Source organism: Melozone crissalis, unplaced genomic scaffold (genome assembly GCF_028551555.1).
Source record: "Melozone crissalis strain CALT ecotype California unplaced genomic scaffold, PUWL_Pcris_2 ptg000029l_1, whole genome shotgun sequence".
Lineage (NCBI taxonomy): Eukaryota > Metazoa > Chordata > Aves > Passeriformes > Passerellidae > Melozone > Melozone crissalis.
Genome location: NW_026535807.1, coordinates 22,140,636 through 22,153,899, shown reverse-complemented (window position 1 = coordinate 22,153,899; position 13,264 = coordinate 22,140,636). Strand labels below are relative to the sequence as shown.

Sequence of the window (13,264 nt, the reverse complement as noted above, 5' to 3'; positions counted from 1 at the left end):
ACTTGAGCTGTGTCAGAGTCACCTGTGGCAGGGCTAAGTGTGTCAGTCACACACAGCCCCGTGTGTGACAGTCCTGCCTGTGGCACATGCCTGCCGTGGGCAAGGGGAATGGCCTGACAGCCCCTCTTCAGCCATTCAACAACAGCTGCCTCTCTGCAGACAAACTTGAAACCGAAGTTTTTTGGTTTCATGAATCACTCTTTTCCTCCACAGGTGATTCTGAGGGGTTTTGTAGAGAGATGAAGAAAGTCTGAGATATGTGAGTTTTAGTTTTTTGCTCAAAGACAAATCCCCTGCCACACCACCAAATGTAATGGATTCAAAATGCTGAATCCACCGTAAGAGAGTTAAAATCCCACCTTGGTTGGAAGGCCCTTTGTGAGCACTCTGTAGGAAGATCTTGCTCCTCAGGGAAAAGTGCCACTGGCCTTTGAACACTCTGGGAAGAGAAGTTATTCCAAAAGCCCCCAGCCTGTTTGTTTAACCCCTGTCAGAGCCTTGGCATGGCAGGGCAGCAAGGTTTGGCATCCTCAGCCCCAGCTCACACTCTTTGTGTGTTCCTCTTTGGCCTCTGCACGGGAGGAGGTCGGTGGGGCTGCGCAGTGCTGGGGTTCATGGTCATTCAGGGCCTCAGTGTGCCCCCACAGCCCACATGCTGCTGCGATTTGGTTCTTGGTGGGCACAAGGTGTTTATTACCATCCCCTGGGAGTCATAGCAGGGAAGGAAAGGGCTGCTGTGAGCAGAGCTGGTGACTTTAAAAGCAGAAATTATACAAATAGAGAATCACAGGGTGCTTTGAGCTGGAGGCGACCTTTAAGATCACCTCGTTCCACCCCTCAGCAAACCCCCCAGGTGGTTAAAGCCCCACTAAGATCATGTTACTGAAGAGAAGGAAGCTCGTTCTTTTGGGTGCTTTAGATGCGGGCCGGGCGCGCTGTGTGTCTGGCTGCCGCTCCGCGCACCCGGCCGGGCGTTGTTCCCGCGGCTCCCTCCGCACTTGCGGCCACTTCTCGGGGCTCCCTGGCCCTTGGGGCGGCCCGGAGCCCCCCGCTCCTCGCTGGGCTCTGCCCGCTGTGGCAGACAGACACCCCGGCGGCCCGAGCGGGGTCCCCCCTCGGCACAGCCCCCGAGCGCTCCCCGCTCCCGGTGCCCCCGCACCGCCCCCCAGGCCCCCCCGGCTGGGGGCAGCTCCCTCCCGGCAGGCGGGGGTTAACAAAAACACGCGCGTTCCGCCGAGCCCCCGCCGCGCCCCGGCCCCGACCGGGGAGCCCCGCTCTGCTCCGCCGCGCTCCGCTCCGCCCGGCCCGGCCCCGCTCGGCCCCGCTCCCTCCGGGCTGACGCAAGGCCGGGCCCGCCGGGGAGGCCGCGCCGGGCTGTCACCAGGGGGCACCGCCGCGATCGCCGAGCACCGGGAATCACCATCCTGGAGGGACAACAACAACAACAACAACAGAGAGCCCCGGCCCGCGGCGCCGGCGGGCGGCGGGACCTGGCCATGGCCCCCGGCTCCGGGCAGCGCTTCCCCGTCCTCCGGCACCGCTCGCCCGCCCCTCTGGAGCCCTAAATCCGCTGTCGCGGTTTTATAGCGTTTTTTTATTATTTTGCATTATTTCTGTTTTTCCGCTCTCCCCTTCCTCCCCCGTGCCGCCCCCCTCGGCGCCTCGGCCCCGCCGCGCTCCGCTCCGCTCGGCCGGGCGGGCGGGCGGGCGGGCGGCCGCGAGCGGAGCGGATCGGCGCGGTCGGCGCGAACATGGCGACGGTGCCCGTCTATTGCATCTGCCGGCTGCCCTACGACGTGACCCGCTTCATGATCGAGTGCGACGCCTGCAAGGACTGGTTCCACGGCAGGTAACGCACCGCGCCCGGCACCCCGGGGCCGGCCCCGGCCCCGCCGCCCCCGGTGCTCCCGCCGCCGCGCTCCCTCCCGCAGGCCTTCCCGGAGCGGGGAAGGAGGAGCCGCGCTTCCCGGCGCCGCTCCCGCGCTCCCCGCGCGCTGGTTTTGTGTGTTTTGTGGGCTCGGGGCCGGATTGCCGACACAAAGCTGCTCCCCCCGCGGTGACACCGGAGCCCCGGGCTGGCGGGGGCCATTGTGCGCGCCCGGGGAGGGGATGGGGCCGCCCTGCGCCGCCCGCCCGCGGCTCCGCGCCGCGTCCCTCCCGGAGCCGGGCCCGGGGCGGGGAGCGAGGGGCCGCGGCGGCGGCGGCGGCTGCGGGGCTCGGCCGCGCTGTCAGCGGGCTCGGCCCCGCGCCTCGGCCTCCCGCCCGGGCAGGGCTCGGGCACCGCGGCTCCCGCGGGGTTGCCCGGTGCCGGGGAGGGCCGGGGGCCGCGGGGAGCGCCGCCCTGGCAGCAGCCCCTGGGCGCCGGGGCCGGGCGGGGCGGTGGCAGCGGGCGGGGGAGCCCTCGCTGGCGCAGCGCCCGCCCCGCGGCCCCGCCGGGCAGCGCCCCCGCCCCCGGGGACCCCCGGCCCTGCCCCGAGCCGGGGCCTGCCGTGGCGGGGCCGCGGGCAGGGGAGCGGCGGGCAGGCCGGGCGGGGCGCAGGACTCGGCTTTTCGGCTCGTTTCTCCCCAAAGCGCCTCCCGGCGCGCAGACAATGGGCGGCCGCGGCGGAGTTGCGGCGGGCGGCGGAACTTCGGTGGCGCCTGGTGTGATGAGGGCGAGGGCGGCGACTCGGGGGGCACCGAGAGCCTCAAGAGCCACCGCGCCGCCCGGGCAGCCGTGCCGGCGGAGGGGTCACTGGGCTAGAGGGGGTACACGCGGGGACAGCCCCCCGACAGGACCCCTCGCTCCCTTCGGATGTGAAGGAGGAGGAGGATGGAGTGTCAGCGGCATGGCAGCGATTCCCCAGGAATGATTGAAGTGTAAAAAGTGCGATTAAAATCAGGTGAATCACCTGGATGAGCGCTTTTTACGGCAGGGTCCGGTCAGGTCGGGCTGTGCTCTTTCATGGCCGGCAGCGCCCGCAGAGTCCCCGCACAGCGGGCGGACGAGGCGGCGGCGAGCGGGCACTGGGGCACCCACGGATCCACCGTGCGCAGAATAAAGGACTCCAGACGCTTGGCTGTGACATTCGGAATGATGTTCTACCCTTTACAGTAGGAGCTGTGTAGAAGCAGGAAGGGAAATACAGAAATAGTGGCGGTGCTGGCGGAAGGGTGCTCCGCACGGGGGTCCGGGACAGGAGCTCGCAGGAATCGCGCTGGCCCGGGCCATCGGGCACAGCCGCTGAGGTGAGGCTGGAGAGAAGCCTCAAGCATGTGCACCTGAACTTAGACACTTTAAAGACATGAAAATATTACGATTTTCAGTCAAAGTAATGGCAGAGTGAATTGCTGAAGAGTAAACAGCGGCAGGAGGTAAGCTGCCTGCACAGGATGGTGAATTTCCATTGAAACTGGCAAAGAGACCTTGCTTGTAGCTGATCAACCAAATGATCTTGTTGTGGGCAGCTCAGGGTCAGCAGCGAGAGGAAAGGTGTTTAATTTTGTGGCATAAGGGACGGAAATGATTTGTAGTACTGCTGGGGCTGGGGGGGGGGGGGTTGTACTCTTTTTCCTTCGTTTATAGTAGTGCCCAGAGATTGATTTTTAGAGAAAGAAAACTGAGTTTACTTCTCAAAGTGTCAGAGCCTGAGATAATTGTATCAGAGAAGTTCATGGAGTATTAGGAGCAAGCAGTTTATCCATGACACTGTTTGCTTTTTTTGGTAATACATAAGTAAATAAATAGAAAAAAAATACAGGATTTAATTGTATGAAATAGTGTCTGTCCCAGACACTCAAAGCGCTGATGTTAACATTTATACAAAACTGCAACAAAAATATTCAATGTTATATAGTACTGCAACAAAAAATACAATGTTACATAGGTTCGGCAACCAAACATGAGCCAGTGTGCCCAGCCACACAGTGCTCGGGAGGATTGCCTGGTGTTTTAATCACACTTCTGTTTCTTTTTAACGTGATGTACAGTGTGCAATTCAGGAAAAAAAAGGTGCCATTTCTGGTTTGGTTTTGTAGAAGCAGATCAGGTGTTTTCATGTTTCCCTTCTGACGTGAGTTCCCAAATATCTAAAATAAATATTTTTCATGGGTTATCCCTGCAGCAGTCGCAGTCTCCCTTTCATCTAAGGCTGGGCAACATCTCTGTGGCCACTCCAGCAGTTCTGGTGGCAAATTGATATTTTAAAGTACCTAAAGTTTGTTAAGCTTGTGTGGTGTAGTTTAGAAGTTGGGCACGGGGCAATGGAGCCCTCTCCACTTCTGGGACAAATGTGCTGGGGGCTCTTGGACGCTGCTGAAGTGCGCTGAGCCCTGGAGCTGCTGGTGTGTTCACAGAGCCTTGTGACTCTTGTGGAGCTGAGGTTTGGTGATTCCTGTTCTCTGTGTTTGCCTGAGCTGCTCCAGCTGTCTGGCAAGGCCAGGGATGATCTTAGAGGCAGAGGATGCCGATGCCACAGTGGGCACAGGGCTGTTTGTCCCCTGTCCATGTGCGGGTCAGGTGTTCTCTGGTGTCGCTGTTTGGCTGGGGAGGTCTCACACACCTCAGTGCTCTGCTCTGGTGCTCTGGGCTGTCCTGGCCCCTCCATCGCCTGTGCCGGCTCCTCTGCCCTGAGTCCCATCCTGAGGAGGGCTCCTGGTGTTGTTCTGCCTGGCAGCAGGCCTGAGGCAGCAGGGACAGCCAGGGTGCCCTGGTTGGCATGGGAACTGGCTCTGTGAGGGCCAGGGAAGGAGGAGGAAGAGGGAGGGGTCCTGATGTGTGAGGAAGCTGACACTGAGCACTGCCATGGGTCACTGCTGCCCCAAGGGTGGGCCCGGCTGGATGCAGGGACTGGTGCCAGCTGTGCCACAGGGTCCCTGGGCAGCTGCTCGGGCACAGGGGGTGCGGGACAGGGGCGCTCAGCTGTGTGCTGTGGGGAGCTCTGCCTTCTCCTCAGCCTGCAGGTGTGCTGCTGCTGCAGGTGCTGCAGGTGATGTGCTGCAGTTGTGCTGCTGCAGGTGGTGCTGCACAGGTGATGCTGCAGGTGATGCTGCACAGTGTGCTGCTGCAGGTCTGCAGGTGGTGCTGCAGGTGCTGCACAGGTGGTGCTGCACAGGTGATGCTGCAGGTGGTGCTGCTGGTGATGTGCTGCAGGTGCTGCACAGGTGCTGCTGCTGGCTGTCCGTGCTGTCCATGCCCCTGACCCTGTGCAGGGGCTCCCTCCATTCCCCCTCCCTGGGGGCAGCTTCTGGGGGCTGGGGAAAGCTGCCCATGGTGACAGCTCTCCAAGCGTCTCATGTGCAATGGAAACCTCGTTACAAGGTTACAGAACCCTGTATCCGAGACAAGGCAAGCCTTTTTGTACCGGTTTGTTCAACTAGAAATCTGTACGGGGCTACTCATTACGGCTGTAGGTGAGGGAAGGTAAATTATTCATTTTCTCCGCAGTATTTTGTTACCTGTTCTTATAACCCACACCTGGTGCCGTAGGGTGGAATCGTGCTCACTAAATGAAATAACAAGTATGGATTTTATTACCCCGTGTATATTTAAACTTTGAACCTTCTTGCTCCAGGCCTAGCAGTGGTCAATAACTCAGTAAAAGGTTTAGTTACCCAAAAGCAGCTCGTGCAGTTCTGAGAGCAGCCCAAAGTGATGGTGGGAGTTACTCAGGACGCCCTGGCACACAGAGTGAACGTGGCTGGGTTAAGAAAAGCTCTTCTCTGCTACACTGCAAAGCTAAACTCGGTGTGTGGGCAGATTTTATGCTCATAACAGAGCATTCAGCATTTTCCCTTTCCAAAACAGGTCTGGTTTTACACGGCAGCATCTAATTCCACTCTTTTACCCAGGCTTATCACTAGCTGTGGGGAAATTTGGGTAAAATTTGAAGATGAGGATATCCTAAAACTAGAATGCTATTTGCTTTGTTTTTCTCACAGCAGAAGGAATCCCTGAGGTTAATCAAGCTGTGCCCAGAATGATTTCCTTTCATGTGCTGAGTTCAGATAGGACCAAAGTGTGTAAGTCTTTCAAATAACTAAAAATCTCAGGTTATTTCAATTTTTCCTGAAGAGTTAGTTGGGGTTAGACAGGCTCAGTTTTTCTGGGAGCCTGCCCACAACAGGGATCATGAATGAGTCATGCTAATGCCTGTACTGGAATGCTTTGAAAATCCAAGTCTAAGTAATACCAAGAGTGGACAGTAGTGTGGAAAGGCCTGCATGAACCTGCTGGTAGCTCAGAGCCAGTATGGATCACAGAAGATTTTTGTATTTAAAGATTCTTCTAATTCTAGAAGCTCTTACCCAGCTTTTACCTCTGGAAGGACAAAATGTTAGAAATATTAAACACAATTCATGTTTAATTAAAAAAAGACAAAATACTGTGGTTTAATGAGTTCTGTCCAGCAGCCCAAGTCTTCAGGTGCCCTGTTATGTGAGCAGCCCTGTGGGCACCTGGGTACCTGTTGAGCTCAGTATTAGTGGGATGGCAGCATTATCAGCCATGTCACAGCAGAGAAACGAGTTCTGCAAGCAAAGGGGAGCTTTTTCCTTAGTGCTGAATACCTCCATAATAAAGGAAATGGGTAAAGATGTCTTGACAAAAATTATCAAAGGGATGTAACTACATATGGGGAGATACCAGTGAAGAGAAAAAGTGTTATACAATCACTGTAAGGCTTTCCAAAACTCAGAGGCCACCATCTTTAATATTACCTTCATGTATTTCCTTCCTTCTGACCAATACAAATTTTGTAGGAGCAGTGTAATGTATTTACACTGAAAATGGAGTGTGTTCTCCTTGCCCACATAGCCCTCTCTTGTATGGCAGCCTGTGGGTCTACAGTTCTGAAAATATTTTATTAAAACATGGTTTGTGGCATTGGGGGTGTCCTATAAAGGTGCTCTGAAGCGGTGCTGGAGGTTTGTTTGGGCTGCAGGTGAACTGATGCTTTGCAATCACGTGGGTTTTTCATAGTGACCATGCCATGCATCTTATCAGTGACTGATAACTCTGTAACGTGGGTGTACGTTATCAAATCTTACACTGGCTGATGGATACCAATAGTAATTCCTTTCCAGGGCTTTATCTGGAAAAAAATTAGCCTGTTCACAGTCCATTTTACGACTTTATGCATGGCTATTTTTAGATGTTACTTGGCTGTTGCATCCAAGTCCCTCTGGTATACAATACAATGGCAATAACGTGTTTGGCCAATCTCACCAGGTCTCTCATGTAGATTTTTCCTGGGCTGTTGGTCCCCACCCTGCGTGAAGGCTGAGCATCTCCCCACCCCCAGAAGGGCACTCTCTGTGCGACAGGGGGTCCATGGTCTCCAGCAGTGTGCTGTGACCAGGCTGCAACACCTTGAGGCAAATGGTTTCAGGTTGTGCCAGGGGAAGCTTCTATTGGATATAGGGGAAAATTTCTGCATCGAAGGGGTTTTCATGCCTGGCACAGACTGTCCAGGGCAGTGGTGGGGTCACCATCCCTGATGGATTTGAGAGAGGTGCAGATGGGAACATGGTTAGTGCTGCACTTGGCCGTGCTGGGGGATGGCTGGACCTGATGATTTTAGGGTCTTTTCCAACCCAAACCATTCCATGATTCCATGACTGTTGTATTCTTGTCGTATTCCATATTTCTCAAGTCCCATACTGTACCAAGCTGTTCTTCTCTGCAGCACAGTTCTTAGTGTGTCTTCTCAGGGGCTCCTCCTGGGCTCTCGACCCACCCCTGTTTATTCCAATTACCTTCACGAGCTGCAGCTGCTGCCCAGCTAAGGACTTTGCAGCTGTAGCTTGCTTGGAGTAACCAGGACCCACACAGACCTTACAGGGACTCTCTCCATACGGACCCACTTATTTAATACATAGATCTTACAATACATAGATCTTAACAGGGACTCTCTCCATAACAATGCATATATTCAGGCCCCACGTTCCCCCCCTTTTCTTTTAACAATTATACAATTATAATACACATACAGTCCCAGCTCTCAGGCTGCCACAGCTCTCGGCTGTCTTGAATACATACAAATCCCTAGATGTTCCGAGGCTCTTTTCCTTAAAGGCCATATTCTTACAGCTTTCTGCTGTCACAGCTCCTTAATTCAAAGGCAATATGATATTCTAAAGTCCCAGCTCTCTGGCTGATATTCCAAAGTCCCAGCTCTCAGCTGTCCTATCTTCTGTGATGCCAAGGGGTTCCATACCTTCTTTCAATGTTTGGCTGCCTGTTCTTCATCACGCCGGGGTCACCAGTTGTTGTATTCCATATTTCTCAAGTCCCATACTGTACCAAGCTGATCTTCTCTGGAGCTCCTCCTGGGCTCTCGACCCACCCCTATTTATTCCAGTTACCTTCACGAGCTAAGGACTTCACAGCTGTAGCTCGTTTGGAGTAACTAGGACCCACAGATCTTACAAGGCTCTCTCCATAACAATACATATATTCAGGCCCCCACACATGACCTCCTGCTTTGTTCTGGTGCTTGGTGCTCTTCAGCCCTGGGACCACAGCCCAGGACATCCAGGGATGTGCAAGTCCCTCCTTGTTGCACTCTCCTGGGCCTTTGGAAGAGGCTGACAACCTGTGCACGGCTCCCAGCCTGCAGCCCATGGAGGAGTTCCTTCTTTTCCTCTCAGGCACACCCCCAAACCTGATGGCCGCTGCTCCTCCAGGTGAGGGCTCAGTCCTGTGTCCACAGGCAGAGCAGGAGTGAGGGTGCTGAGTTTCCCTGGGTGTAATTGTGCTTCCCAGCTAACCAGGATAGACTTCTCTTGGGATATTCAGCAATTTTTAGTGCTTCATCCATTTGTTTTAGCAAGTAGTCAAGACAAGCAGAAAGTTAAGCAATAGTGTATTTTGACAGGAAAAAATAAACCAGAATTGCAGAAACAAAGATATTTTTAAATTTCCTGTTTGCAATTGTCAACCCAGTAATCTGGAACTATGTGAGAGCTGCCTTATTGTTTTTATGGAATTGCTCATGGATTTCATCGTGTTTTCCTCTTTTTGCCAAATACACAGTACATTTACTCTCAGAAACAGCAATTGCCTCATCTGGCAGACTGGAAGGATGTAACAAGTGAAAAAAGAAGTGAAATATTTCTGCTAGATATCAGTAGCTGTGATTTTTTATTAAACCTCCATTTTTGCTGTTAGCATCTCAATGGAAGGGAATGGAAATGTGGAAATTGGCTGGAATGCTGTTCCTGTGCCATATGTGCAGTGTCCCTTGTGGCAGCAGCAGCACACAGAACAGCCCAGGATCGTTGTGCAGGAGCACAGTCCCCACAGCCAGGTTGTAAGTGAGATTTAATGTCTTTATGGAGCAGCTCAGAAAGGCCTGGCTTGGGGCAGGTGGGGGAAGCAAAATGACGTGCAGTGCTGTTGCTGCTGGGCTCGTGTTAACAGGGACAGTGTCTCCTGATCACCATCCTGTCCACCTGGGGTTTCCTCTCCATTCTGATCACTAAATACCCTCATATTGATTGCAGCAGTTACTAAGGAATGTGGAGGGTATCTAGTGTACTCTTAATTTATTTAGCCAGAAGGAGCAGTTTATTGGCCAGGAGCAGGCAGGACCAGTGGAACCCCTAACTCCTTACAGGCCATGGGGACAGCGTGTGAACTGCATATGAGCTCCTTCACACCCCAGAAATGTTTCCCAGGGAATTGAAGAAAGGAAAAAAAAGAACTTAAAAAAAGCTGTCCTCCTGATACCTGGATGAGGAGTAATTGAGTAAAGAATGGCAAACACGTGGGGCTGCTGAGTGTTTTGTTCCGCGATCACTTCAGGAATCTGAGTCACACAGGTGCCAGCAGCAGCCACAGGAGAGCCCAGGTGCTGAGCGAGGCTGGGAGGGCAGGAGCCCCCTCTGCCCCTCTTCTCTCATCCCTGCTCCTGCCTTGGAGCACTGAGGTGCTGCTCTGCAGATGGCTGCTGATAAGGGATTCATCATTCCAAAGACTTGGCTAATTCCTGCTTGGCATTGCCTCTCAGTGAAACTTCCACTGAAAGGTGTAAAGGTGGGTGGAGGGTTGGAAAAGGTGAGGATGCTATTTCCTTATGGGCGAATGTGGGGCTTGCTCTAAAAGAGGTGGGTTTGCTCTTGTTGAGATGGCTGAGGAGGTCTTGAAACACTCGGATGTGTTCTGAGAAGATCCTATGAATTCACAGCTTTTACTGCCAAAGTGGTTCTTGGCAGTATTTGGAGCTCTTATCCACCAACTCTTTTGCATCAGGACAAACACACTGGCCAAATGAAAGCACAGCTGCTCTTGAGGGAAAGGCAGCACATCCACATTGTCCCAATGTTTATTAATTTATTAGTTTATTAGTCTAAGAAATTTTTAGACTATTGCACGGGACAGTGACAAAGTTCAGCCCGGTGGAATCACAAGGCGCCTGCGGTGGCTGCACAGCAGCTCCTGCTGAGGGATGCCTGCCCACAGCTCTGGCCTTCCAGCACTTGTGGGAGCAGGCTCCACCTCAGCACAGGCAGCACATCCCTCCCTGCACAGGCTCCACCTCAGCACAGGCAGCACATCCCTCCTGCACAGGCTCCACCTCAGCACAGGCAGCACATCCCTCCCTGCACAGGCTCCACCTCAGCACAGGCAGCACATCCCTCCCTGCACAGGCTGCACTCCCAGCCCAGAGCAGCACATCCCTCCTGCACAGGCTCCACCTCAGCACAGGCAGCACATCCCTCCCTGCACAGGCTGCACTCCCAGCCCAGAGCAGCACATCCCTCCTGCACAGGCTCCATCTCAGCCCAGCAGCAGCACGCTGTTCCCCAGCCCTCAGTGCCAGCCTCCCCAGCACAGCCTCTCACCCTGTGCGCAGCTGGCACTGCTGCACAGCCCCAGCTCCAGGTGCTGTGGAAGGAATGGGTGTCTGTCCATGGATGCAGCAGTGTCCTTAGAAATCAAGCATTGCTGGAAGGTGTGGGAGTGAAACTGCAGGGGACTATGAGCAATACCAGAGGGGTGAAATGCAGCTGTGGGTGAGAAACTGTTACTATTCCTGATGCTGCCTGTAAATCACAGACTGGAGCACAGAGGCAGAGGCACAGTGTGTCAGGACACTTTGCTGGAAATGGATGGAGCGGGCTCACAAGGACTCTGATACATTATTTTCCTTCATTCTTTGGACACAGACTTGCACAGGACTGTTAGGAACTGAGCAAATGCTTTCAGAGACACCCCAGCCCCGCTCCTGAGCCCCACCAGGCTTTGCAGGACCATTCTCCCCCAGCACTGTCAGTGCCCGTGGCATTTTCCAGTTTTATCAAGTTCTACCCTCTTTTTGACATTGCACCAGATTGGCCAGAGAACAGGACAATTGTGCCCAAACACCTCCTGTAAAAGGCAGAGTGCTGAGGCTGGCTGCACAGCGGTGATTCCTGCTCAGCCCCACGGAGGAACACCTTAAATCTCAGGTACCCTGGGGGTTTGGGTGTGATCAGCTGTGTGTGAGGTTTGGGTGTGATCAGCTGTGTGCTCCTCCTGCGCTGTTCCTGCTCCCCATGAGCAGCTCACAGGGAAGGTGGGGGCGTTGCTTTGCAGGCAGGACACAGCCCACTGCCTCTGTGGGATGCTCTGGGAGTTACTGAAAAGTGGGAGTTCATGTTTCAGGTTCACTTGTGGCGTTTGCGGACTGCATGGAGAGGGGAGCAGGTCAGGAAATGTGTGCTGTGAGTGAGGAGATGGTGTGAGGAGCAGTCCTGCACCCAGGGTGGTGCTGGGCAGAGCCTTCTGCTGCCAGGCTCCATCTGGGGCTGCCCTCAGCTGCTGTTGGCTGCTACCTAAGTTACCTCAGATTTAAAAGTATAGATCAAAGTCCCTTTTTACCATACTGCTAAATTTTTCCATTTAAAAAATGCTGAACTGAAGTAGGTGCTGGAATTCAGTTACAGTCCTACTCGAAAAATACCCGAAGGGCTGGAATGAGCTGGAGCTGGGGCTGTTCCTCATGCTTCCAAAGCAAGGGGCTGCAGGGAACGATCTATTCAGCATGCCACTTGCAGTCAGAGCTGCTGCTGCCTGTAGTGTTCAACAATGAGCCAAGCCTTCATGTTTTTAAGTTCTCAGACCTAAGCTTTTTCCCAGAAGGATTTCTGCAGGGAGGGTGGGCACGTTTTGTTGTTTAGCTGGGGGTTTTTTGGTTGCTTGGGACTTTTTATTTAGAACAAGAAAAACTGTTGTTTTATGCTTTGGTGCAAGGAAGTTTTCCAGATACAAAGCACTCACAAATGTTCTTCAGAATAATTATTTCTGCTTTTTTTGTGGTGTGAGAGTTGGTGAATGGTTTGAGGAAGGAAAACGTGTGTCAAGGAGGTGTTTCTGAAGAGCACTTACCTGGAATCTCACAGTGAGTGGGAGCAGAGCCTGTCTGGCTGCCTGCAGTCACAGCCTCCACCTGCCAGCATTTGCATGGCTCCTTCTGAATTTTGTGTTTCTTTGCATTCTTGGAACTCTGAAATCCCTCTCAGAGCAGAACTGATTGCTTGAACTGCAAACCATGCTGATGGGGAGGCTCAGTGGCACTGGCCTGCTGGCATCCCGGGTCCTGCTCATGCCACAGGGCTTCTGTGGGACAGAAATGTCACAGAAAATGCCACAACCATTTTTTAAAGGAAGGATGTCTTGTGGAGGGCTTTTAAGGAGTGTCTTATGGAGCACATCCTGCATGGGCTGCAAGGGTTCAGTCAGGTAAGGTTTTCCCTTTGAGAAGAGCAGGGCAGAACTCTAATTTTGTGTTGATAAGTCACAAGCAGTGAAAGAATATTAGCACTTCTTGTGGTGTTTGTAAAAAGGCAAGAAGAGTATCTGGAAGAAAAAGAGGAAATTTATGATTTCCCACAGAATCCCAGAATGATTTGCACTGGGAGGGACCTTAAACCTCACCATGTTCCCACCTCCTCCTGCCGGGGTGCATTGATGTGCAGATGTCTGAATCAGCTGCAGACAAGAGCACTTTACATCAGCAGAACAACCAGCAATCTCCACTGCTAACTCACTGCCAGTGGCACTGGGTGTCACTGGGTGTTTATTCTGAGCTGTTGCTGCTCCCCCACAGTACAAAATCATGGCTGATAAAGAAATCTGTTGGGGTTTCCCTGTCAGTTACCAGGTGGAGCAAATCCTTACAAGTCCATGGACGGAAGGACATAATTTCATAGCAGCCCAGTACCCAGTCTGAATGCCCTGTCCAAGGACACTCATGTGATTTATGGCTGTTGCTACCATGGTTTTCCTTCCAACCACGCAGGT

The 13,264-nt window shown here is 53.6% G+C and overlaps 1 protein-coding gene across 2 annotated transcripts in view; it reads left to right on the top strand.

Moving 5' to 3' along the window:
- The first annotated feature begins 1,727 nt into the window (after positions 1 to 1,727).
- The window catches only part of PHF2 (PHD finger protein 2), a 55,071-nt gene continuing 43,534 nt past the window's right edge, over positions 1,728 to 13,264 (top strand). For both annotated transcript variants that reach the window (XM_054281134.1, XM_054281133.1), the window contains exon 1: positions 1,728 to 1,849. In XM_054281134.1, coding sequence (XP_054137109.1) covers positions 1,752 to 1,849 — 98 coding nt within the window. In that variant the 5' untranslated portion in view covers positions 1,728 to 1,751. The remainder of the gene's footprint in view (positions 1,850 to 13,264) is intronic.